The 26,326-nt window shown below is 49.9% G+C and overlaps 1 protein-coding gene and 1 long non-coding RNA gene across 7 annotated transcripts in view; one reads left to right on the top strand and one right to left on the bottom strand.

The window, feature by feature from the left end:
- The window catches only part of ZFP90 (ZFP90 zinc finger protein), a 101,558-nt gene that overhangs the window by 53,027 nt on the left and 22,205 nt on the right, over positions 1-26,326 (top strand). For 2 of the 6 annotated variants that reach the window (XM_038538500.1, XM_038538499.1), the window contains exons 1-2: positions 25,561-25,720; positions 26,001-26,067. The exons of the other annotated variants lie outside the window; for them this stretch is intronic. In XM_038538500.1, the coding sequence (XP_038394428.1) occupies positions 26,035-26,067 (33 nt within the window). In that variant the 5' untranslated portion in view covers positions 25,561-25,720; positions 26,001-26,034. Of the gene's footprint in view, positions 1-25,560; positions 25,721-26,000; positions 26,068-26,326 lie in introns of those variants that run through there. 6 annotated transcript variants of the gene reach the window in all.
- LOC111096053 lies at positions 22,292-25,502 on the bottom strand. The gene is made up of 2 exons (XR_005360207.1): positions 25,216-25,502; positions 22,292-24,158 (listed from the first exon to the last, which is right to left on the bottom strand). It is a non-coding gene; the product is annotated as an uncharacterized LOC111096053 (long non-coding RNA).

Raw genomic sequence — 26,326 nt, 5'->3', positions numbered from 1 at the left:
AGGTCCTACCTCTTCAGGCCTCACCTGCCATACTTTTTAAATGGGATAACAAGCTGGCTCAACTTCCTGGTGGGCTAGAATGCACAGTCCCCTTGGAGATGACAAAGGGCAGCTTAGCAGCAAGAGCAGGAAAGGCTGGAGGCCCAATTCTGGCCTGCCCTAAGTGCACAAGATCCCTGTCCGCATGCCTTTTGGGATGCATAGAACTGCTACCCCTTCCCACTTTTGTGTTGTGACCACTCCGCTGGGAGCAGGGGAGTCCAGGGTGACCAGACCAGGATGAAAAGAGCAATCCTTTCTCGAATGGGGACTGTCCTGCAGCCCCTCATGGAGATGCAAGAGTTAACGTGGTCATAGTGGATCACCAAGTTGCAGTCACAGATCTCCTTGGCGCATAAATTCATTTTAGGAGGGTGGCCTGGCACTTCTCACTATGGAGCAAGGCCTGGCTTATTTTAAGCTGGGTGGAACAAAGGGCTCGGTGTCTCTATGGTTTGTGGTCTGTGCCCATGGCAAGGCTGTGGTGGGAGGGACACCAGGAGGCCCAGCTTTCAGCCTTCATCTGACCTACTGTGGGTCAGCATGCCTGCTGGGATGCCTATTCTCCACCCCAAAGGCCCAGCTTGACTCCCCTCAGGCTGTGTGGACAGGGAAGGTCCACCCATAGCTCCTACCTGAGGCACTGGAGCAGAGCAGGGCAGATACTAGGGATTGGCTGGATAGCCAAAGTCATGTCCAGAGGCTGTGGCTGGGTCAAAGTTACTCAGCTATGGTCTGTTCTGATCTTCAGTGGAGGGACTGGGACCATTTTGTGAGGTGGGAGAGCTGGGGCAGGGAGCAGGCAGGGGAGGGCTGAGGAGGGGCAGGAGGAGTGGGTGGGTATAGTACACAGCTGTTATACTTGAGCCAAACCACCTGGCTTTAAGCCCCAGCTCAGCCACTCACCAGATATCCAATGACCTTGGAAAATTACTGAACCTCTTTGTTCCTCCATTTACCCATTTATAAAATGGGGATAATGACAGTGACTTATACCAACAGCCACTGAGAGGGTTAAATGAGCGCAGTGTAAATCACTTAGAAATAAGCCTGGAACTTGACCAGTCCTCTGTGGCCGGTCCCTGCCCTGACCCTGCTCTGTCCCTTTGTGAGTAGATGACCAGACAGTCAGTCACCTGCGACCCTCTCCTCTCATAAAGGAGGAAGGGAAGGACTCTGGCCCCTAGGCCGGCAGTAAGGCCAGGGCAGGCTGCCAGCTGCTGTGGCTCCACCTGGTTAGGGCAGTGAGCATGTATAGAATTTGAGCCCATCTCTCCCCATAACTTCTTGGCCCACATTCTGCTGCTCAGGAAGGGACCTTGGCCAGGTTCTCAGCTTTCCTCCACAACTCTTGTCCTCGTTGTTCTTGTCAGTCTGCACTGTGTCTGGTGCCCTGCCGTGTTGTTCAGGACCCTCAGTGACTCTCTGACACTTTGGCTTTTCCTCTCAATGGCCCCTGGTGAGGGTGTATGCGGCTGCCCATTAACACACCCGATGTCCTTCATGGGAGCTGCTGCCCTCGCCGTCAGCAGCTATGTCTGTCAGTGGACTCAGGTATGTCTAGGCTAGTGCCCCCACCCCCAAAACACACCTGATTCCAGGCCAGGCTGTTTCACTACCCAGATGTGTGGCCTCCAACCAATCACTGGGCTTCTCTGAGCCAGGCTTCTCCCTGGCCATGTAGGGATGATGATTTCTATCTCAAGAGTCATTTGAGGATTGGGTGAGAGAACAAATGGAAATACCCTGCCTGGGGCCTGGCATGCAGTAGCTGCTCAGCTTCTCCCACAGACCTCAGTGACTCATTGGGTTGCAGGGGACCCTAGGACCAATATAGCATGCCTTCCCAGTTTCATTTCCTTCATTTCTTCACACACACACACACACACTCACCAGCCCTACCAACTTTGTCCTTGCTCTGGCCTCTTTGCACCTCTTTTCTGACCACTCAGCCATTCTCCACACTCAGAATGAACTTTAGGACACGTGAATCAGATTGTGGTGCTCCCTGCCTACAACCATCTATGGCTTCCCACTGTCTTCAGGGCAAGGTTCAAGTTACTTGACCAGACCCATGAGACTAGCATGATCCATCCCTGCCAGTTACTCATCACTGCTCCCACAACTGCCCCCAGAGTATTCCATATTCCACAAGTTGCTTGGAGTGACCTGTCCCTTGGACGTGCCTTGCGCTCTATATCTCCAACTTTCATGTCGGCAGTTTATGGAATGAGCTGGGTTTGGCTTCTGCAAACCTCCTCTCCCCCAACTCTCTGTAATGGAAAAACTCAGGTAGGCATGAAATCTTTTCCTGCCACCACTGCATAATCAAATATATATCCTACTCACACCTCTCCCTACCTCACCATGGGAAGCCTCCAGGGGGCACCGCAGGTTTCAGTGTGGCTATTTTCTTTCTTGCTCCAGCTCATCTTCCATTTGCTAGCCACTTTGTTGCCCCTGTCTTTGAGGTTGGTTAAGGTTGGAAAGTGAGGTGGAGAGAGAAACAAGAGGTCCCAGAAGGGCTTCTTTTCCCTGGAGCTAGGATCTGACATTCTGGTTTTCCCTGTGGCACATAGATAACTTCTAGATTTTTCCCAACTGGGCACTTTCATGAGTGCCTCAGAGATCCTTCTCCCCTCTTCTCACTAGGAACCCCCAATCACAGTTCTTTGGCATGGGGTTCCTCTTCCAAGTGGCTACCTACCTATGGCCCACCCCAACCTCTTTCCCTGCCTTCTCACCTGGAAGGATGCTCTCTTGGGCAGGATTCCTTTTTAATGACGTCTGTTGGTGGTTTGGGAGTGAGTGTGGAGCCCATGTATCTGTAAGCTGCTGTGAGAAGTTTGGGTGTTAACATTCTAAAAATGTGGAGGACCCACCAGACGGATTGTGAAGCAAGGGAGTGATATGATTGGTGTCTCCTGTGACAAGAGTCTTTTGTCTCCTGGCAAAAGACTATGGTGTTTTCTCTGGGATGGGAACTGCAGAAAACAGAGGAGCTGGCTGAAATGGTGGTGGGGCTGATGGACTGGCTACTGTTTTATATGTAAAGAGAAATGAAAGGAGAGGAGTCTAATGTTTTTGGATTGAGTAACTGGATAAACAGAGGTGCCAATCATCGAGAGGGGGAAGTCTGGGGTGAAGCTGCCTGAGAGGACCAGAAATCAAGGTTCATTCTTAGTCATGCAGTGTTTGAGATGCTTGTGAGATACCAAGTATAGCTATCCAGGGGGCAGATAGATAAATGTAAGACTTCCACCAATCCATATGGTGCCTTTGTGCAAATGAGAGAAGGACATCCTTTCCTTTAGGCAAATGTAGCCACCTACCAGGGCACATGGCGTGGTGAGCAGAGCACAGCTGGACTTCAGCCCTGTGAGTCACCTTGGCCATGCACCCTTGTGGTCCCAACAAACTATACAATTCTGCATGGTAGCCCTGGATGTGCAAGTCTGGAGCTCAGGGGGGCATCCAGGACTGGGGAAGAGCCTTTAGCTTGTAGGGTGCTTATTTGGACGCAGGGTAGGTTAGTGGCTCACCAGCCAAAGTAGGGAGGAAGGACCAGGGATGTGCCCAGGTAAGTGAAGAGACCTTCCTTGTCAGGGCCAAAGTTCTCCTTCACTTCCTGCAGATGAAAACCTTTTCCTTCCCTGCAGGGCTAAGTAGCTATGAGCCCTTTAGTTTTGCTTTCTCTGGATTCATCCTGAGGAGTGACACAAAGGTGGGGCTTCATTCTCTTTCCCCTTGCACTTTCCATCCTAAATGCAGGGATGTTAACCTCTGTCACCATGCTGATGACTGCAGTGCCCCCAGATGGGTTCTAAAGACAGATGAGCACCAGGTGGGGGAGGGACATTCAGAGTGTCCCTTGGCATCTCACAGAAGAGGAGCAGGAGTAGTCAGCCAGGTCACAAGGCTGAAGAAGCAAGCAGCCAAGTGTTCAATTGAGGGGTGATTGGCTCAGCCTGCTTTGATTCAAAACCCAGGGCCAATTCTTATCATCTGGGTGACCTCAGCTATAATACAGCATCTATCTCATAGGGCTATGATGAGAAATGATTGAGTTTTCTAATGTCAAGCACTTAGTACAGTACTTCAAATCGTAAGCACCCAGTATTAGCTTATATGGTGTGTATGAGGAAGGCCCTTCCTGAAGCCCCTGCTAGTTGCTGACCAAAGCAGGCAGCAGAGGAAATGGCCTTGCTGAGCTGGTAAAGATGGAGATGCTTTCTGCCTTCTCAAATTGGGTCCTTAAGAGGTCATATCCCCAAAGCCTTATGATAGTTGAGCTTGAGTCATGGCAACTGAACAGGGCCTCTCCCCTTTGCAAACACTTTCAGGGAAAGTGATTTCACAACTCATCAGACCTGGTCCAGCACTGCTTAGCTCCCACCCTCTCTATTTTTTTCCTGGGATTGTGCCTGAGTCCTGATCTCATGGTTGAGCACTTTTTAATCTTCAGAGTTAGGGAAGTAAACTCAGTGTGGGTCCCTTTGTTGCACCACCCTACACCTTCTCTTCAGCTTGCATGGGTCCTGATGAGTGCCTTAGACTCTCTGAGAAAATGTCTCCCAAATACAAAATACAAAATTAGTAAGATTCCTCATCTTTTAGGAAAGATCTTTTATAATTTAGTGGTTAAGTGAGCTCTGGAGTTGAATTTCCTGTCTCAGTGCTGCTTTTACTACGTACTGACTATGAGAACTTAAGTTACATGGCGTCTCTAAACCTCAGTTCTCTTATCTTTAAAATGGAAGCAGCAATGGTGGCTCTTCCATGAGGTTTTGAGAGGATTAAATGTGGGGTAACCAATTCGTCCCTGTTTGGGACTCTCTCATTTTCACATCGAAAGTGCTACTTCCAGGGAAACCCCTCAGTGGTTGACAAGCTAGGACAATTGGGCACCCCAGTAATGACATAATGCCCAGAAAGCAATTGGCTCAGTGCAGGAGGTTCATCCAGTTTCCATTGCTGTTGGCTGATACTATTGGTCTTTTCCCTAATTAATCGATCTGATTGGAATGTTGCCTGGGGGATATGGCGTCCAAGACTCTGTTCACTGTTCTGTCCTCCTCCACTCTAATGGCTTCCTGGGCATCCCTCCATCCTCCCTGGGGCCTCAGTTTGTTCACCCATCAAATAAAGGATATGAACCTGAGAATCACTGGGGATTCCTCCCACTAAAGCCTATGAGATTTATTCAGGGATGCCCTCCCAGTGCCTGGTAAGGAAGCCTTGAATATAGATGGTACCAGGCATGCATTTGTCTGCTTGACATGTCATTGAGCAAAGCCCACGCACATTCTAACAACACAGTCTGCCTCAGGAGAAATCTGAATTGGAAGTTTCATTTGCACCTTGATGGTGACGTTTTACCTACAGCTAGGGCTGATTTGACTCTTGGAAATCTTGACCTACGTGTTGGGGGGAAATGACAAGATAATTGATGTTCTTGTGTTTTCATGAGTTAGCAGTCAGCCCCGGGAATGAGTATGCCATCAAGAAGTGGAAATTTTCCCCCAGGAAAGCCTTTTCCTTGAGGGGATGCAAAGAGTTGCTTCTTCTCCTAGGCAGGTGGAATCTAGGTTTTAACCCCTCTTGGCGGGACCCACCTCAATAACCAGATCTCAAGTCAAGCCAAATGTCCCAGTTTATGGGACAGTTACGGGTATTTACGGGGTCCCCCAAGATCTGGGGTTGGTGAGTCCTTGAGAGCATAAGTCCTAGATTATCAACCTCCCTTAATTGTATATCCTAGTATAGTACTGGGCTCACAGAAGATGCTCAGTAATAGAGCTGCTTTACTTTATCATTCCTGGGCACTTTCCTGTTTGGGGCCTCTGCATATATCCTGTCGAGATGCCTGCAACAAGCTCAGATGAGAAGGAGAGCTGTTTTATTTTAGCTCTAACAAGGAGGGTGCTGCCTAGGTTGAACAGAGCTCCCTGGACTTTGCGATGTGTGCCCCTCTCAGATAATTTGATGATTGTCTAGTTAGGTCCTGGAGGATGAGGAGCAGTTGCCCCTGAAGAGAATAATTGGCTTAGGTAACTATCCTGGAAATGATTCATTTTGAGGCCAGAAATGAAGCTAGTCTCAGTACTGGAGGAGAGAGTGACTTCTTTTCTCTCTGGGGCTGCTTGAGAGGCCTCCAGATTCTGAGATACAGAGATGGGAGTTAATCATTCTGGTTTGCCTGGGACAGTCCCAATCTTAACACTGAAAGTTCTGCATCCCAGGAAACTCCTCAGTACCAGACTGAGACAGTTGGTCACCCTTCGTGGAGATGTCTGGGTGGTTCCAGCAGGGGACCAACTGCCCACATTGAGGCAAGAAATAGCAGGGGAGCTGATAATAGAGGCCCTACCAGACAGCTGCTATGGGTGGCACTTGTGGCAGCACTAACAAGTGCCCACAGTGGAGTCCATAGCAGTGGCCAAAGACAAACCATTTCTGAAGCAAATGATTTTAGAAGACCTGACATCTGGCAAAGAAGCTTTTCAGGATTGATCTCTTGGCTCCAAGAAAAAGAAGAAGCCAAGTGGGGCCTTAGATGTGCCCAAGGAGGCCAGCAGTGTTCAATGAGTGGCCATCTCAGGGTCACTGGCAACAGACAGCTTCATAGCCAAAGAGCTGCGATATGTGTCTAAAGCACAAGTAAGTTACCAGGAAACTCACAGATTTTCAGAAGGGTTCACTTAGATAGGGTGCTAAACCCAGCCAGAGGCTCGCAGGAGTTCATGCTCTGACATGAGGCATGGGAGAGAAGTTTCACCCTAACTTTGTTCTGAGCTGGTACAGTAGACTGAATAATGGCCTTCCCCTTTCCCCCAAAGGTATCCCTATCTTAATTCCAGAACCTGTGAATGTTAGCTTATATGGTAAAGGAGATTTTGAAAATGTGATTAAGTTAATGATCTTGAGATGGGCAGATTATCCTGGGTTATCTGGGTGGGTCCAGAAGTAATCACAAGTGTCTTTAGAAGAGGATGGGGAGGTCACAGAAGGAAGTTGGAAAGGTGATGTGATGTCAGAAGCAGAGGTTGGAATGATGTGCTTTGTAGCTGAGGAAGGAGCCACAAGCCAAGGAATACAGGTGGCCACTGGAAGCTGAGAAGGCAAGGATTTTTCCCTCAGGGCTTCTTAAAAGAACTAGCCATGCTGACACCTTGACCTGAACCCAGTGAAACTGATTTTGGACTTCTGACCTCCACATCCATAAGAGAATACATTTGTTTTAACCCCGAAGTTTGTGTTCATTTGTTATAGCAGCAATGTGAAGCAAATACTGCTGATGAGTTAAGAGTCACAGCATGGCCATGTGCTATTTCTCACACTTGTCTTCATAGTGCACCTCCTCACAGGGCTGAGAGAAGTGAAAGAACACAGAGATCCTTTTCAGGATTGACCGTCCTGAGGAATAGGCTGCTCAGAGTTTTAAAAGACCAGCACCTAGAACAGAACTTGAAACATGGTAGTTGCCAGAAAAAATTTGCAAAGTCAATAAATACTTTCAGTCTGGTAATTGAATTGGAATAGCTCCTGAAAGGAGAAGAAATGCCCACCAGGCATGACCTACATGGACTCTCATTGGAAACCATGGGTCCCAACCCTAAGAGTGCCCCTCTTCAGAGTCAAGGGCTTCAGGGAGTCTCACTGAATGAGTCAACTAAGGAAGGATTGCCAGGTAGTTTCAACCAAAACTTTGAACACACTTGAAAATTTCTCAACCAAGACACATTCTGCAACATGAGAAGATTACTAAAAGTCCCCATTGCATCTCATATTTCACATGGTGCCATGTGACTTTTATTTATTTATTTATATTTTTTTAAGTTTATTTTTTTAGTAATCTGTATGTCCCACGTATGGCTCAAACTCATGACCCCAAGGTCAAGAGTTGCATACTCTTCCAACCGAGCCAGCCAGCACCCCTGTTTCTGGAAAAATGGGAACTGACTTTAGGAAGCCATAGGAGGGGCAGCCCAGGTGGCCCAATGGTTTAGCACCCCCTTCAGCCTGGGGCGTGATCCTGGAGACCTGGGTTCGAGTCCCGTGTCAGGCTCCCTGCGTGGGGCCTGCTTCTCCCTCTGCCTGTGTCTCTGCCTCTCTCTTGTGTCTCTCATGAATAAATAAATAAAATCTTAAAATAAATAAATAAATAAATAAATAAATAAATAAATAAATAAATAAAATCTTTTTAAAAATTGCTTAAAAAAAAAAAAAAGGAAGCCATAGGACCCCTTCTTGGTGCCCTGACACCTGACTTGGGGCATCTGCTGGCTCTTGACATTGAACACACAAACACTCTGGAACTGAGCATAGAGATTAAAACGGTTTTCAAAAACTTGGTGGAACAGATTATTTGGCTGAAGATAAAAAAGTTATTCTTCCAGGCAGCCCAGGTGGCTCAGCGGTTTAGCACTGCCTTCAGCCCAGGCCTTGATCCTGGAGTCCCGGGATCAAGTCCTGCATCAGACTCCCTGCGTGGGGCCTGCTTCTCCCTCTGCCTGTGTCTCTGCCTCTCTCTCTCTCTCTCTCTCTCTGTCTCTATGAATAAATAAATAAAATATTTTTTTAAAAAGTTATTCTTCTTACTAAGAAGAGTTTTGAGGGAAACAACATTGTGTCCAAGGTACCAATTTCTTCATAAGGAAAATTAGGGAGGCACCCTTTCCTCTGAGCCTTAGCAGCTAAGGTGACAACATGCAGGTTTGGATTGGTTTGTCACACATCTCTAAAAGGAGTGTCCAGAATACCCAGCTGCTATGTGAGGGCACCTAGGGACTCATTTTGGCTGTTGAGAGAGAGGTCTGAGGTGATGCAGAGAGGGCAGCAAGGGGGATCCTCCAGCCTCTGGTGATGAAGTTCCCACTATTTTTGTTCTGGCTCTGTTGTGACCCTTGCCCACCAGGCTGGGTACCCACAGAGCTCAGACTACCTGTGCCTTATCCACTATTGAGCTCTGCAGTGCCCATTCCTGGATTTGGCAAAAGTAGATGTTCCATAAATGCTTCCAGAATTTCATTGAATTATTCCTGCAGCTTGGGTAGTGGATACTTACATGATAAGCCACATGGTTCTGCTGGGAAAAGCTCTTCTTTCTCCTGGCCTCCTCTGTGGAGGACGGCATATATCACTCTGGGCCCCAGGCCCCAACCAGCCAGCACCATTGATCCCAGAGCTGTCCTGGTCCATTGACTCACCCAGAGCCCCAGAGCCACCTGTGCCAAGCAAATGGGAAGTTGGCTTTCCTGTTTCTTCCTCTCTTTGCTCCCTTCTTTCCACTCATACTGGTGGATCATAGGGTTGACCAGCCAGTGTTCTAGGTGCTAGAGATATAAAACAGGCAAGGACCTTGCTTGGAAAGCTCTTTATTGAAATGCACAGAGAAAGAAGTTTATCTTTGCCTCCCAAAGAGATAAGCTGAGGAGACTTTATTATAAATTACCCAGAGAAATGGATGTTCACCATTTTGAGCCATCTGGCATCCATTTCTTCTTCCCTTTGTTTGTTTGTTTTTTTTCTTCTTCCCTTTGATGGTGTACTCCATATTTTATTTGAATGTCCATCCTTCCCCCATGCAGCCCCTGGACTTCCCACCCTCCGCAGCTGCACAGGCGGGCCTTGATAGAATGAAGCCAGTCAGCATATCCCATCCACCTGGCCCTAGCGATTGGCTAATGGTTGGACACCAGACACAATCCGGAACAACTGGACCAGAGGGATTTTTGATGGGTCCCTGGGAAGATGTTTTCTTGATCATCTGGAAAAAGACCCACACTCTTCAGGATGGTCAGAGTATGGACATAGTTTTGAAACAGCTTTGACCTCTTTATGGCCTTAAGGGTGGTTAGGCTGGGGATTAAGCCTGTATCCAGAGGCAGTCAGGCCTGAGAGAATCCCAGAGCAGTGGAGTCATTGCCCTGCCAGAACCTCCACTGGAGCTTCAGCCACCCCAGGACTCTGAGGTTATGTGAGCCAATCCACATTCTCTTCCTTGTTTGCATTAGTTTGTATTGGGGTTCTGTGTCCTGCAGCTGAGAACATACTAGCTGATCTTACTAATGAGGAATTTCAAATCTGGCTGCAAGGTCAAGACCAAGGCAGTCTGAGTATAGGGGAAAGAGGGCCAGGCACTGGTTAGTGATCCATTCAAGGATCAACAGCCTTGTACCCCTAGCTCAGGAGAAGTGGGAAGGAGGCCTGAATAAGGACAGAGGAGCCTAGGCAAGTGGGTGAGGAGAGGGCTAATTGTCCCTAGAGAGTCCCTTGCCTCAGCCTTGGCTGGCAGCTCCCTTAGTTTTAACTCCACCTGACTAGTAAATGCAGAGTGCAGTCCACTTAAAGAAATCAGAGCAGCTGCCACTTCAAAGCAGGAAAGATGTGTGTAGGTGGGTGGGGAGGAGGCGGATAATTATGCAGGGAAAATAGTTTTCTTGATATTCTTCTGGAAATGTACATGAAGCACAGGGAGCAGCAGGAGAGATGACAGGAAAGGGAAAATGTATTAGTAGAGGCTGTGCACTGTGCCTCTCCAAAGGCGCATAGGATGGAGTGTGCAGCACACTGCATGCTTATTTGACCACAGCACCCTTTTCTGGGGAGCATCCCCCATATATGGGACTTCATCCATGGGTGACTAAAGAATTTGTTGCGAGGGATTGAGTCCTCCTTTTGTGTGTGTGTTTGTACAACACACTCACTTCCTAAGGACCAGTGGGTCTGGGTGCCATTTGTATTTCACACCTGGACTTTTCATGTTCTAGGAAAGGTAAAGGGAACTTATGCCTAGCAAGAGAGAAAATTGCAGCGTTCTAGGGAGAGCTAGGAGCTCTATGTGCCATCTCTTTGCCTTCTTCGGGGTCTGCCCACAGATTCCATGTCCCCTGCATGCTTTGAGTGGCAGAGGGATAGCACCAAACTTTGAGAAGCAGCTCTGAATCTGTGAACGTTGGATGCCAGTAATTATCCAGCTGTGAGTAAGCTGAACATTTCTTAGGGCTATTTCTGTGTAATTATAAATATTTGAGGATATTAAACTCCCAGGTTACACATTGAGGGTGTTATTTGAGCAATGGCTGGCTGCAGAGTTGAAAATGCAAACATCCTTTCATTCTCCCCCCTGGAGCACTTAGAATATTTTATGGGATTCAAGAGAAAAAAAGTTTCAGTTGAGAAAAAACAAAAACAAAAAACCCAACAACATGGAAGCAAAGTCAGTTGCTAATATTTCTAAATAGCTCTAAATCAAAAAAGAGGAATGTGACCACTTTACTTAATTGTGGTGGGTTTTTGATGCATTTTCTCTATGGGTTAGGAAAGCAATTACCATCAAACAACCTACTTGTGCTTCCGTTGTGATAAAATGTTCCCTCTAATGGGGCTGACATGCCAAGCAGAGGGCCTTTTAAAGCACTTAATTCTCCCGAAGTGCTCACACGTGTGTGGCTCCTTGGCGTGCACTGGCTCCCTCTAAGGACTCTAAGGACTGTTGGGGTGCAGGGGGTTCTCAATAGGAGATAGGTCCTTTGAAGCAGCCGCTGAGGTCCAGGGCACGAGCAAGGTCTGTGTTGCCCTGGCTCTATCCAGTGCCCACATGAAGCCTTGGGAGCTGTCCAGCCTCCTACCCTCATACCCTTGGGCAACCTATCCTGTCCGTCCATCCCTTGACGTCTCCCATCTCTTCACCTGCTCCTCATCTGCATCCCACCCTCCCCTGGATAACAGGGGCCATGTGCCATAGACACATGCACAACCTGTCCTCCCATTGTCTGCTTTGAACCTGTCCTTTCTTGCCACAGCTTCCCCCACAGTCCCTGGGGGTTGCCACTCATCTCCAGACCCCCAGGGCTCCCGGAGACCATGGCTCCTGTGCCCTTGAACAAACCCCCCAGCCTTTGAGGCTCCTGCATGCTGTTCCCCTCTTCTCGGCCCTTGTTCTGGGCCCTGGCTCACCCTTTCCCCCCTCAAAGAACTGCCTTCTTCTTGGGTAACTTTAACAGGGTGTGAATGGCCCACGGCCCGGGGCCAGGTCACAAACTTTCTTGATGCCCTTCCACTTCCTGTCACATCCAGGTTGCCATGTCCAGACCTGACAGTCTTGGCCACTAGGTGACACCGTGGCCACACGGAGCACCCTGTGTCTCCCTCACCCTCGGCTCCTGCAGAGGCCTCTGCTCCCCAGCCCCGAGGATTCTGTGGCCTCATTGCTGGCAGGGACCCTGTGGCCATCCCCCTGCTTCCCTCTCAGGCCCCTGAACCCCATCATCTCCGTCGCTCAGCCCCCGTGCTGACACCCAAGGCCCCTTAGCCAGCCCGGGAGAGAATCCTGACCTAGCAGCCTCCCTCGCCCCTACCCTGCCTTGCCTTCCGTCCCTAAGGTCGCAGCGAGATGCCGAGATGCCGGTGAAGACCTGTTAACGGTGAAAGTTCTTTAAAGTGAAATAAGCAGACACCCCCCCCCCCCATGCGGGCAGCCGGCAGGGGCCGTCTTCTGAGACACCAGGGCAGCACCCCCGCTTGCTTCCCAGGGGCGCGGTGGGCGAGGCGGGCGGAGACCAAATTCAAAATCGGTTTGAAAGCTGGAGGTCCTCACACAAAGGTGGGGGTGCGCGGGTCCGATGCGATCGGGAGGCAGCGCTCCCCAGACGGCCCCCAGCCGCCCGCGCCGGGCCCTTTTCCAGCTCACCATCCTTGGATGAGGGAGCAGGAATAGGATCCGGGACAAAGGACCAACCCAGGTGGACCCAGATCGCGGCTCCCGCCAGAGCTGTCTGCCCAGACGTTCGCGGGCCCCGGACGCCCCCTGGAGGCTCTGCGGGCTGCGGGCTGCGGGCGCGAGGCCCAGACCCGGGAGGCTTGCTCCCACGTGGAACTTCCTGCTCTTCAGCTGGAAAAATTACCCCCATAAAAGTGGACAAAGGACAGGAACAGAAACATTTGAAATGAAATATAAATGCCCAATAAAAGTTTAATCTGACGTTTACATAGACAGGATCTGTTGCAAGCCATTACATGCATTGACTCCTTTAAATCTCTCAACAGCACTACTAGGGAGAGACAGAGTACTCCCATTCTGTGAATGAGTAAACTGAGGCACAGGACTTGCTCAAGCCCACACATAACGTGTCAGGGCTAGGATCTGACCCAGCAGCCTAACACCAGACTCTATGGCCTTACTTGCTCACTACATGAGACTGAGTCTCAACATATGAAAAATACACTCTGGCTAAAAAATAAAGTGTAAATTAAGACATTTCATTCAATAAATTTATTCTTCAAGTATTTACTGGATGGCTACTGTGAGCCAGGCCCTATTCAGGGTGCAGGGGAATGGATACCGAAACACACAAAACGCTAAACTTCTATTTCAGAGAGGAGAGACAGACAATAAATAAATATGAAACTAAAATGTACAGCAAGTAGGATAAGTGCTTGGGGAAAAATAGCAGGGTAAGGGGGAAAAGGAGAGCTATTTAAATCAGATGCTCAGATCCTTTTTTTTTTTTTGAGATGGTGACACTTGAGCAGAGACCTAAAGGAAGTGAGGGAGGGAGCCTTGTGACTATCTGTGGAGAGATTATTCAAGGGAGAGCAAGGTCCCTGAGGCCAGTACTGAATGCAATGTCTGCATAGTCATCAGGAGGTGGTGGGCTCCTATCTAGCTACTGCGGTCCATTGCCTGTGCCCAGAGCTGTGCTAGGTGTTTGAGGAGGAAATCTTGCTTGCTAACCATTCAGCAGGGGTGTTCACTCACTTCCCTGCTACTTGGCCCCATGTGACAATTGTCCCTTATGAGTCTCTGCAGAAGGTGGGATGATGTGGAAGTGGAAGGGAACGCCCCTACTAATGTTTGGGTGGGAATAACTGACCTAGATTTCAGGTCTCTGGGCTGAGATAGCAGCAAAATTTAGCCCTTTAAATGTGTTGAGAGAAGTTTCATTATTGGGGGGACCATCTAACCCTCCCCCAGACTCTGAGAGGGCAACTTGCACAGAGGCCTGAGGGAATCTGGATGAGTACACCTGCACCTCCCAATGAGCCCAGCAGGGTCCACATGCTCTTGCTTCTATATTCCCTTCCCAGGTCTTTCTGGTCTTTCTTCCTGACTAGATCTTGGAGGCACCTGGAACTTTCAGTGAGTGTCCCTTCAGTGAGCGTCCTGTCTGTTGGCCCAGGGTAGGAGGGCCAGGCTATGACTGTAATCTGCATGGTCTCCTTTCCTCCAGAGACAAAAGCCCAAGAGTAAGGGTGGAGGGAGACCAGGTAGTCCCAGAAGAGGCAAACCTGATTCTTTCCCAGTGCCTGCTACCTGCTTCTTGCTATGGCCAAAAGGTCATGCTTTTCCCTACTGGTTTGATCTAATTTCATCCGTTTGAGATTAGATAAATTACTCTCTAAAAATTGCTTATGGAGCACCTGGGTGCCACAGTTGGTTGAGCACCCAACTCTTGGTTTCGGCTCAGGTCATGATCTCAGAGTCCTGAAATCCATCCCTGAGTTGGGCTTCATGCCCAGCTCAGAGTCTGCTTGAGATTCTCTTTCCCTCTGTCCCACCCCACTGCATGTGCACGCACGCTCTCTCTATAACAGTAAATACATCTTAAAAAAAAAAAACCCTATAAAATTGCTTATGTTTTATATAGTGAACTGCTCTGTAGTTCAGTGTTGAAAAGCTTTTATTGATTCTTATGTCCACCTGGGCTCTTTCTGAGTCCTGCTGGGACCACCTTAAGAAGGTGTGAACTTGTTTTCAGAATGAGCATAAACCGAGGCAGAACCTGGAGCAGAAGGAGCTGAGAGTAAGGGCTGCTGTGGGGGCTGGCCAGTATCGCCATCTCCCTCCCAGAGTCACACAGTGTCTCTCTGAGCTCGCTCTCTTTTCTTCTCAACCAACGGCGACTCTGTCCTCCCTCCTTTCACTCTGAGTTCCCTTTCCCTGTCTCCTAATCTCTGTTTCCTGAGTTTCTGCTTTCTCATATCTGAACACGCCACTGAGCTGAACATCTCCTGACCTCTCTGTCTCCCCCTTCCAGCAACTGCACCAGCTACCAACCCCCTCATCCCTGGAGTTCTTCATTCATGTTCCCAAGACAGCTCATCTATTTTATGCCAGGGCATGTCGTATATCTCTGGACAGTCCCATCTGGGTTCAGTCACTGGGGGCAAATAGGGAGGTCATCAAGGGAGCCAGCACAGGGCTGTCCCTTCAGCCGGTGCTCAGGCTGATGCAGGCACCACTATTAGACTGTCTGCTACAGTTCCATTTCATTTTTAAATTCAGTTTACCCGTGCTTGTGTTTCAATTTTTCAGTTTTGTTGCTGTCTAGAGGTCTTTTAAGAGTCCTTAAAAATTCCGCAGGCACCCAGCCTGGTTCACTGCAGATGGTCCTACCCAGATGCTTGGCGGGGGGAGGGTCATTCATAGTTAAACAGGAAGTCCCTTCTTCCTCCCACTTTAGTCTCACCTTTCATCAAAAAAGGGAGGGGAGACCATATTTAATAAACACCATCCATTAGATTAGATCGACGGTCTCCAAATACTGCATTTCTTCCAGAAACAGTATCTCTTGCCCTCACAGAAGAGCATGTGGTCAAGAGGAAATTGAATAAAGTCCTTTAATCAGCCGCAGTAGTATTTGAATCATTTAATTTAGGATCTGACAACCACAAATTACTTTATTTTCCAGGCCAATTTTAGCTGACCAGGAGAGCTGGCCTAGTCCGACTCATACTTTAATAAATCACTCCCTTGCCTGAACGTGGGAAGTTTGGGGAAGAGATTTTTCTGAGGTTTTTCAAACATAATCAAAAACAATCCCCCATGCTGTGTGTGCCTGACATGAGTCCTTGGCCATGCTCCCTTTGCATGGCTTTGTGGCTGTCGAGTGAACCCTCCAGCTGAGAGAGCCAGGGACATGAAGCAGGGAGCTGTCACCTCTGCAGCCTGTGCTTTTTATTCCTGGCTCCAGGTTTTCATGGCTAGGAAAACAAGTCAAATCAAATTAGATGCCAGACACAAGCTGCTTATTGCAGCTCACCCTCTGCTGCTCAGACTTTTCAACACCTGCCCAAACCCCTTCACTTGAAAAAATGAAAGAGGAGCTTCTGACTCGAATAACACCAGTGGGACACCCCAGATGTGGCCTCTTCCAGAGTCACGTAAAATCACCTGTGAAGTCCCAGTGATTTCTCCTTCAGAACTAATCTAGCCAGATGCCTCCTCTGGCCCCCAGGCAGATGTAGCTGGGCTGAGAAAAACCCCTGGGGCTTCATTCTGTCCCTACTGCAAGCTACAGCCATGTGTCTGTATGAAGGTCTCGCTTTTAGGCCACTCTGCTTATGTTACTCATTTTTCTCCATTGATTCCAAGGAAACAAAGTAGCAAGTAGGAGGCTGGGGGGACAAGGCAGGATGACTGGCATTCTTGGGGGCATGTTGCATTCCTGGAGTTGTAGTACGGATAAGTAAGTGGGATTAAGAGAGGACGAATCTTGTGTGGGCCAGTGCATGCAGGGAATTTTAAATTTTAATGAAATTCAGTTAGGGTTTTTTTTGTTGTTTTGGTTTTGGTTTTGGTTTTTTGTTTTAGAGTTTCTGTCTTAGTCAAGGATATGTTGATGTGAAAATAGAACCATCAACAGCCAAGGTTACAATTGGGGGGGCATGTGCCTGCAGAGACCCAGGGAAATCCTGGGATGGGGCCAAATGTGGGAGCCCTCCAGGCCTCCTGGGAACTGTATGGTCACAGGCAGCATCTCCCTGGCAAAGACCCGGGACTGCTCACCGATCTTCTGGCTCTGGGAACCCCTCTCTTTGTAGATGGGCCATCGGTTCCTACTCCGCCTGTCCCATCAAAACTTCAAATCACACAAACATGGGTTCATCTGGTCATGACACTTAACCCAGTAGTTGGAGAGCCAATATCAAACAAGGAAACTCCCTCTGGCCTCTTTGTAGGGGGTTTCCAAGGACAGAGTGCCCCATGCGCCCTTGTCAAAGTCCTGGGCAGCCTTAGGGCCACTGTGCTAAATAGGTGTTTGTCAAGAGGCCCACCTGATACCTGTCTAAACAGCAGCTGCCCATACTTAAGAATAGGAGCAGAGATGGAGCTTTGGGGAAGGGCTGCTGAAGCCCCATTGTTACCACCACTGCCTGAACCCCCACCTGACTTCTCTAAAGAAACCTTGACTCTGCTGTTCACTCTTGTGTAACTTTGAAGCCCTTTCTTAATTTCTGATGCTCAAAAGTAAACAGGGATAAATAACAAGAGCACTGCCCTTCCAGGGCTGCTAAGAAAGTTAAACGAGATAAGAGTTCAGAAGCATAAACTATTTGGGAAATAAAAAAGATAATAGATCTTTGCAACGTAGATGCAACTGGAGATCCTGGAAAATGTAGATGAGTGTAGACCGGAAATATGATCTTGTTCTAGAAAGATGAATATGTTTCAAATCGACACAAGAGTGAAATACATTTCATTGAAGAAAAAAAAAATTTAAGTAATTTATGTGTAGCCCTATAAACATGACTCATAAAATTTAACTGGAAAATAGTTGGTCTTGCCCTTGGATGAAATTTAAGCTAAATCCCCATATGACCCCTTTTTTACCCTTTGGTCTGGCAGTAATTTTCTCTCTTCCTCCCACAGGCTTTCTTGATCAAGCTCTAAAATGACCCTGTGCTCGTTGTCTCATGTCAGCAGCCACCTCTGGTCTACTGGAAACATTCACTCATCTCTTGCCCTCATGATCTCTGGGCTTGTAGGCAGATTCCAATGTGGCTACCCTCCTAGCTGTACTGCAAAGACATCTGGCCAGCTTGTCACCTGCCATTAAGATTTCTCTGACATAAATTGCCCTAGTTCACCATATCCCTGAAGCTCCAATGACATGTATTGGGCCTTCTGAATGATCCCACAGAATCCCCTTTCCCAAAGCTTGAGGTGAAGAACAAGCATCCTTCACAGCCCCACCTCCCCAAATATGTCCACAGAGCCCAGCACACTCCAAATGCTCCAATAATGGCAGCCATCCCAGCCTTCTGACCCTGCCTCCCAGGGCCCCACCTCTCAGTGGCCACCTGGGCTTGACTGCCCCTTTCCTGAGCAGCTCTAAGCCCTAAGTCCCAAGGGCAAGCCCAAGTCCCTAAGTGACACAGTTATTGAGAGGACAAACTGATTCCACTCCGAGCCAAAATATTCCTTTCAGGTCTTTACCAACTGCCTCCAGGGGGAACAATCTCTCTACCTCTACATTATGAGGCTGGATGGGCAGGTGAGGAAGAGGAAGGTGTCCAGACAATCACAGTAATGTGATGGCTATGGCAGTGTCTGAGGCAAGCATCACATAACTCCCACATTGACTGCTGGAGTTTTGTCTCATTATGGACTCATTATTTTGTCTCATTATGGACTTTCTCAGAGAACTCAGGAGAGAAAAATTATAAGGCCCCTTGCTCAGTGTGACTAAAGGGACCTCAGGAAGTATGAGGCTAAGGCAAGATAAAAACCATGCCCCAGGAAACAGAAAGGAGGAGACTGGAGAGAGGAAGATAATGAGTATGGGGAGAAGGGGAGGACCCTGAAGTCAGGGATTGCCTGGGGAGAAATCTTGGGTCTGAGGATCAGCCCAGAAGCCCTGATGGAGGGCTCCATGCCCTCTTCTTGGAGTGGCCCAGGAGGAGACAGATGGTCTGGAAGGCCAGGAACATCCACACCAGTAAGCCTATCTCAGATGATTAAAAATGGCAGCAGATAAATTTAACTAAACATGAGTAATGGGGACACAAAGGGGAAGTGAAGAGAAATAGAATATTTTAGCAACATAAGGAAATGAGAAGAAAATGACTTTGCAATGAAATGTCAAACTTCTGTGCCTGGAGGAGATGTAATCTGGTCATTGCAGGCTCAGGGGAGCGGGGGAGTCTGTGGTTATTTCAAGCCAATTTTAATTCACTTTAATTTAATAACATATGGCCAAATTCCTTTGTGGCAGTGTCAGGGGATAGAAACAGGAGTCAGAGAGTTACCTGGGGTGTTTATTTTTGTTGTTTTACAAGGAGCTCTGTGTGTATTCATCCATCCATCCATCTGCCCCATTCATGCATTCAGAGAGTAAAGGTTAAAGTCTGAGGATTAGAAAAACAAAAGACAGCCCTGTCAGCTCCCACCCCCAGGATATCCTGGTCAGTTGGTGAACAGAAAGTTATGGTATAGGGCCACATTCTGGGTCTAACACTTGGTGTTCATTAGAAGTTTGTGAATTGAATGCATGATTGAAAGGGTGGTTCTGGGAAGGCACCAGAAAGGAGTGAACATCAAGCTGGGTTTTTTTGGATTTTTAAAAAGATTTTATTCATTTATCCGAGAGAGAAAGAGAGAATGATGGGGGTGGGGGGATGGGGCAGAGGGAGAAGCAGACTCCCCACTGAGGACAGCATGATGTAGGGCTCAATTCCAGGAACCCAAGATCATGACCTGAGCTGAAGGCAGACACTTAACCAACCAAGCCACCCAAGCACTCCTCAAGCTGAGTTTTGAAGAATAAGTAAGAGTCTGGGTCCTGGGTGGCTCAATGGTTGAGTGTCTGCCTTTGGTTCAGGTCATGATCTCAGAGTCCTAGGATCATATCCCACATCAGGCTCCCCACAGGGAGCCTGCTTCTCCCTCTGCCTATGTCTCTGCCTGTGTCTCTCATGAATAAGTAAATAAAAATCTTAAAAAAAAAAAAAAAAAAAAGAGTCCACCAGGTAGACAAGTAAGTTGTAAGCAACTCAGGAAGAAGAGACCACATGTAGCAAAGGAGTGCTGGTTACAGTCCTGGGGCTGGAGGAGATAGCCCAGGGAAAGGAGACAGAATAAGAAGAGGGTAAGGACAAGGAGGAGACACAGGACCAGTGGACTTCAGATGGAGAATAACTCTCTCAGAAAGGCAGCTTCTGAAGACCTAAAGCCTACCTTCCCTGAAATCTCTACTCCAGCCTAGATACCTACTCATCCTTCCAGCCTCAACTCAACATCATGTCCCCCAAGAAACATTTCTTTCTGATTCAGGTCGAAGTGAGTCCCTCTTCCCCTCCCAGGACACCCTGTGCCACCAACCCTGTCACTGCCATCCCACTCCCATATGGGGTTAGCTTGTCTATATGCCTGCCCATCTCCCAACTGAGGCTGCGATGCCCAGCTCTGGTGATACTCACCCACCCCCAATACTAGTGCCTCCCTAGAGTCTAGCCAGGCTGTCCCATCCATTCCATCCCAAGGATTGTCCATCCAGAGAAGTGGCCCTAGAAGCTAGGGTTGCTGGGAGGTGTGCCCGAGAGAAGGGTGTTTTAATTCACATTGTGTTGGACTTTTCTGCTCTTCTAGAGGGATTCTGGAGTGTCCTGAGTAAGAACCCTTTTTAAGCCCCCAGGAACCCGGCCTGAAGGGGTGGGTGGTTAGGACTACTGGGCCTGAGAGGCAAAGCCAGCCACACAAGCCTGGCCCCAGGGCAGAGAAGCTGAAATGGCTGAAAAAGTCAGATCAGGGCCTAGCAGTAGAGATACCCATAGGGAGCCATCTCCCTAAACAGAGCTGCCCCCAGTTCATTGCCAGAGGGAGATGACAAAACTGTAGGTGCCCTGGACGTCCTGGTTGCTAGGCGGCAATGGAGGCTACGCCAGCCTGCGGGTCACCATGGTAACCGCAGAGCCCCATTGAGCTGTTAGCCCCCTACACCACCATGGGGTGGGGGGCAGGAAATGCCCAAAGTGTGGCATCTGGAAAGCTAGTGGATGGGTGGCAGTCGGGTCTAGGCAAAGGCCCAGGCCAGGAGAAAAGACCCAGCTGACTTTCACTTCCATGTTTTCTTGCCTCCCTACAAGTCACACCTGCATGTTTGAGCCAGGCATAACAGTTGTAGGAGAAAAATAAAATGGAGCTTTGGATCAGCCAAACCAGATCTTTCATTTTACAGATGAAATAGAACCCAGAGAGGGAATGACACTTGTTGGGTGACCACACAACTTTAGTCCTGCAAATAGGGCTGAAGATATTTATTTTTTTTTAATTTTTTTTTATTTATTTATGATAGGCACACAGTGAGAGAGAGAGAGGCAGAGACACAGGCAGAGGGAGAAGCAGGCTCCATGCACCAGGAGCCCGATGTGGGATTCGATCCCGGGTCTCCAGGATCGCGCCCTGGGCCAAAGGCAGGCGCCAAACCGCTACGCCACCCAGGGATCCCAGGGCTGAAGATAAAATGGAAAAGAAGAAAATGATGCAAATGACCAAAGACCTAATCTAGAATGTGTTCTATTGTTTAAATTATCATTTTTAAATTTAAATTGTTTTAAACCCCAGGATTCATCTAAGTTAAAAAAAAAAACACCCAATGCCACATGTAACCTATGAATCTCCTTTAGCTGATCATATGAATCTTTTTCTTCTTGTACCATTTTCTTTTTTTCTCCAACTAACGTCTTTCCCTCTTTGGGCTTCTATTTCATCCTTAAAGTGAAGGAGCTGGCTTAGTTGACCTCAAAGCCCATTACTCTTTATAATAAAGCAAAGCCTTCATTTCATAAACTCAGCCAGGTTAAGGGGGCACATGTTTACTGGGCATGCAAGTGGGTAAGATTCTCTTGGGGCTACAGTCCACTTAGCAGTCAGATGTCTCTGCAACTGGGCCCCCGGCAGGCTCAGTCTAAGGACAGCCTAGCTTGGGCCCTTGGATTCATGTATCTGGTTGTAATGTTAGAGAACATTAGCCATGAACAAAAATTACCTTGTTGAGAATAATTGCAAGTTAATTAACTTGCAAGTTTATTTTAAAAACAAAAACTCATGGGTACCTGGGTGGTTCGGTCAGTTGAGCATCTACCTTTGGCTCACATCATGATTTCAGGGTCCTGGGAACAAGCCCCGCATCAGGTTCCCTGCTCAGCAGGCAGACTGCTTCTCCCTCTCCCTCTGTCATTCCCCCACATGTGCCCTCTGATTCTATCTTTCTGTCAAATAAATAAAATCTCAACAAACAAACTCAGAGGGGTCCCTGGGTAGCTCAGTTGGTGAAGTGTCCGACTCTTGATTTCAGCTCAGGCTATGATCTCAGGGTCATGAGATCTGGCTCGGTGACTGGCTCCATGCTGGGCATGGAGCCTGCTTAAAATTCTTTCTCTCCCTCTCCCATTGCCCCTCCTCTACCCCCCTAACAAACAAAAAAAAAAAAGAAAAAGAAAAAGAAAGACACAGTTCATCAAAAAGTATGATGTGAGAACAATCTTGTTTTAATTTCTAATCCCTCATCTTTTCTCTGCCCTCCTTCCATATCCTGTCTTTGGACCATTTTAGAACCACTTCTTGGTTTCTAAGCAGAGTCCCCTGTGTTTGACTGGGAAAGCCCTCAGATGCCATTCACGTCTTGGAGTGCCTGGTCTTCCCACACTCAGGGGATCCTGAAGACTCAGGATCCGTCTTCCTACACAACTAACCACATCCCAGTCATTGAACACCCTTGTCTCATATAACAGAGGTATCTATCTGGGGGAAAGCCCTTCCTTGAATAGACTTTTTCATTACGCCATGCCCATGAGGAGAGGGTGGGACCAGGCCACAGTGCTAGGCCAAAGGTGGGATGCTAGCATGCACCTGGGGCTCCACAGAGAAACAAAAGACTTGATAAACAAGGGGGCAAGTGACTGGGAGAGCAAGATGGCTAAGCCAGAAGCTAAAGTGAGGTCTTTTGGCGCCTGGCCCTTTGTGACCTTTGCAGGGACTACATTGCCCTTGAGGTGTCACCACTTGGATCCAGCCTGAGTCCATGCAGCTGGGATGGAGCAAGAGTCTGTGGGTCACTTCAGCTCAGTCCAGGGTAGCAGGAGACCACCAGGGAGGTTTGGTGAGGAAATCGGGGCAGTAGGGCTCAGAAAACGTGGGCCACATAAGTGTTAGGTGAAATTTTGTCGAAGTGAGAAGTATTCAAGAAGTGAGAGGCTTCAAGCTTGACGTGAGGGTAGTCGGCAGGGTCAATAAAGGTCTGGAAGCTGTCAAATTAATGTTCGTATTGTCAGGCAGCGGACTTTGCCAGAGTAGAGGGTCCCAGTGGCCAGCAGGTGGCGCTAGAGCCCAGCGCTCCGGGGACTGATGTCTGGACGTTCCAAACTGTAGCGGGTGTAGGTCTGATGCGAGAGGACCCGGCGCTGAGAACTGGCTTCCCCTCCTGTCTGACCCGGAGCTCGGCCTCAAATCTGGCAGTGGATGACTGAAGCTACGCAGCTTCCACTCGGCGTCTCAGTCGCGTGCTCCTGGCCTCAGAGTGCGTGGAAGACTGGGGACCCGAAGCCCGTTGGTCCAGATCGCCGGTTCTCTGGCTGAACAGAGTCGCATCTGGGCGAGCTACCTGCGTCAGGTCCCTTTTTTTTCTCACGAATTCTCATGGGAACCAGGAGGTGGAACATTTTATGAACTGGAACTTGGATATTCTTGTGTTGTGGGGTAGGCCCCAGGAAGAAGGCTTGAACCCACAGCGGGCCGAGTGAGGAATTGAAGGAAGGCCCAATCCAGGTGGATATTAAAGATAGAGCAGGTAACATGGAAGGCATTTGGCATTAACGACGGGCCTTTTCTCCTCTGCCCTGGTTGGCGCGAATCCCGCTGAATAGTGCATCACCGGCTTCCCCAACAGCGGGGAGGACTCCTGCCCCCCGTGTCGCGGGGTGTGAAGAGGCTTTGGAGCTCCCCTCGGGCACCCGGGGGCCCCTGCCAATCTTCCTGGGCAGGACCTCAACTGGACCTGTGAGGCGGTCTTTTCAGCCTCGGTTCTCCAAGTCCGGACCAGACGCCGAGACGGTTGTCATGGAGACCGGAGCGCGGGCGGGGAGAATGTCGCTCCTGGTTGGCTGCGAGGCTGGTTAGCGCCACGCCGGCCGCACAGCCTCAAAGGTGTGGACTGGTCTCGGGGAAACTGGCCGCTCAGCGGTCTTCGCCCTGTGGCCGGATGACATCAGCCTACCAGGACACCTGACCTCCGCCGCAGAGCCGCAGAGCCCGCAGGGTAGGGCCGCGCTTCCCCGGAGAGGAGGCTGCCGCTCCCCTCTCGGTGCCCTTGGCCTTCCCGGCCACAGCGCAGTCCCTGAACGGAAAGAAGGGGACCATGAAAAACGAAGCTCAACTTTGCCTCGTTTGGCAAAATCTTGCAGGTGAAAGCTGGCTTTCAGTGCTCCACCCACCACTCTTGTCATTTTTGCCCTCTGTGTATTCCTTACCAATTTTCCAGTGCATCAGTGCAATTAAAAACGTTTTAAAACGATTCCACCCAGGGTTCAAGTTGCTGAGCCACAGCGGCAGATACGCGAGTGCAGTTGTGAGTTCCCTGGAGGAAACCCACCAATACCTGATTGAGAGATCTGGCTCCGGTTCAACCACTTCCAACCTCCTCAGCTCCTTCCACATCGTTAGTTCCGCACCCTTGTTAGTATTGTGAGCCACACCCCCCTCCTCCCCTCCCCTCCCCTCCCAAACCGGAGCCTAAAGCCCCATTGTTTTCCAGCGTATCTACTCACTACACAATGAGAATTCAGGTTGCTCTCATTACACGCAGCCGGTTCTCTAACCCCCTTTCCCTTTCTCTGGAAGGCATTGGGGGTAATTTATGTGACCTCCCTTTTCCTGGGTGTTCTCGACGTTTGAGACCTTTTCTTTGGGAGTGGAGGTAGCACATTGCAATACCCCCTAGGCGGAGGGCTTGCATTCTGAGGAATTCTTTTCTTTCCCGTTTCTAGTTTCCTTAGAGGGCTTGCGAAAGAGGGGTGGTGTCGAGGCAACGGTTAATAGCAACAGGGCAAATTCAGCACCCGGATCCCTTTTGTAAGACCTGAGGGTGTCTAGCTCCAAATGGCTTTGTCTTTCTTCAGAATGCGGAAGAACTAAATCCTCAGCTGAATCGCGGTTACCAATTCTGGGACAACAGGAAAAGATTCTCTAATCCACTTGGAGTAATAAGTGACTCAAGTATCTTAGTCGTAGTAGGTGTGGTGTGGGGAATCAGTGTCCAAACCTTCAGTGGTGAGCCACAGGTGAATATGGCATAGGAGAGGCAACGGAAATAGCATCTTGTGATGAAGACGCAACGCTGCCCTTCTCCCTTCCCCGTCCTACTCCTGGAGCTGAAGTCAGTACTTGAAACATACCTTGTGGATATGTTTACGGTTTTATTGTTGGCCTCGTCCGCAGCAGTGCACACCAGCTCCCCGAGAGTAGGGTCTTTCCTTCCCCATCTACCGCTGAATCCGCCCTAGCAACATGCCCCTAGCACAGAAGAGATGCTCAGTGTCTATTATTGGAGATAATGGACACACGCGTGCCAACGCCACACGGCGGACCCCACCGCAGCCGCCCCAGCGTGGTGCAGCGACCCCCCAGGCCGCCTTCGCGGGACCCACCCGCGGGGGCCTCTGGGAAGTGTAGTCCGTCACGGCCCGGGAGTTGCGGGGCCGAGGCTCCGCGTGCGCAGGCGCACTTCCGGCTCTGCCCCGCCGCTGCGGCCATTGTCCGGCCCCGGTGCGGCTCAGGCCGCGGTGGGCCGTCCTTCCGCGCATCAGCGTTGGCGGGGACTGAACCTGCAGCGGGCGCAGGAGGAGCCGGCGGGAGCCCCGGCGGGCCCGAGGCCGCGAAATCCGGGGTCCCCAGGAGGCGGTAACTCCGCGTGCGCGGGTCGAGGCGGCACCTCCCACGGGTTTGGCTTGGGTCCGCCGGGCCGCGCCCACCCTCCTGCGGGCGGCCCTGGGCGTGGCCAGACGGCGGGGTCCGGGACGCGGCGAGCCCTTCCCCGCGGCGGGCGGGACGGCAGGCCCACGCGCGGCCCGCGCAGCTCGCAGCCCTGGCCGGGAGAAGCGGCTGAGGGGAGGAGGCGGGCGGGCGCGGCGGGAGGCCCGGCGGGTGCAGCCGGCGAGCGGGCCCTGTCCTCTCTCCCCAGCCGCAGCCTGGGAGCCGGCCCCGGCGAGGCAGGAATGGCCCCGAGGCCTCCGACGGCCGCGCCCCAGGTGAGCAGCGCGTTCCTCACTCCCCGGGGCGTGCTTACAGCAGTCATTGTTCTCCGCCGGTGCGACTGCCTTTCCTAGCTTGGTCATCCCTTCAGAGCCCCCCCAGCTGCGCGAAACCCAGCGAGTCCGAGCTGGGGGGGAGGGGCCGCCCTGGGGGGAGAGGGGACGGGGCGGTGAGGTTCTGCGGGAAGAGTTGAGTCAGCGTGTTGGGAAGTGTCACTGTTGAGAGTCCTGAGTGCCAGGCCAACTCCTTGAACTC

This window comes from Canis lupus, chromosome 5 (assembly GCF_011100685.1).
Source record: "Canis lupus familiaris isolate Mischka breed German Shepherd chromosome 5, alternate assembly UU_Cfam_GSD_1.0, whole genome shotgun sequence".
NCBI lineage: Eukaryota > Metazoa > Chordata > Mammalia > Carnivora > Canidae > Canis > Canis lupus.
The sequence above is the reverse complement of the archived record's forward strand: the minus strand, read 5'-3'. Positions and strand labels throughout refer to the sequence as shown.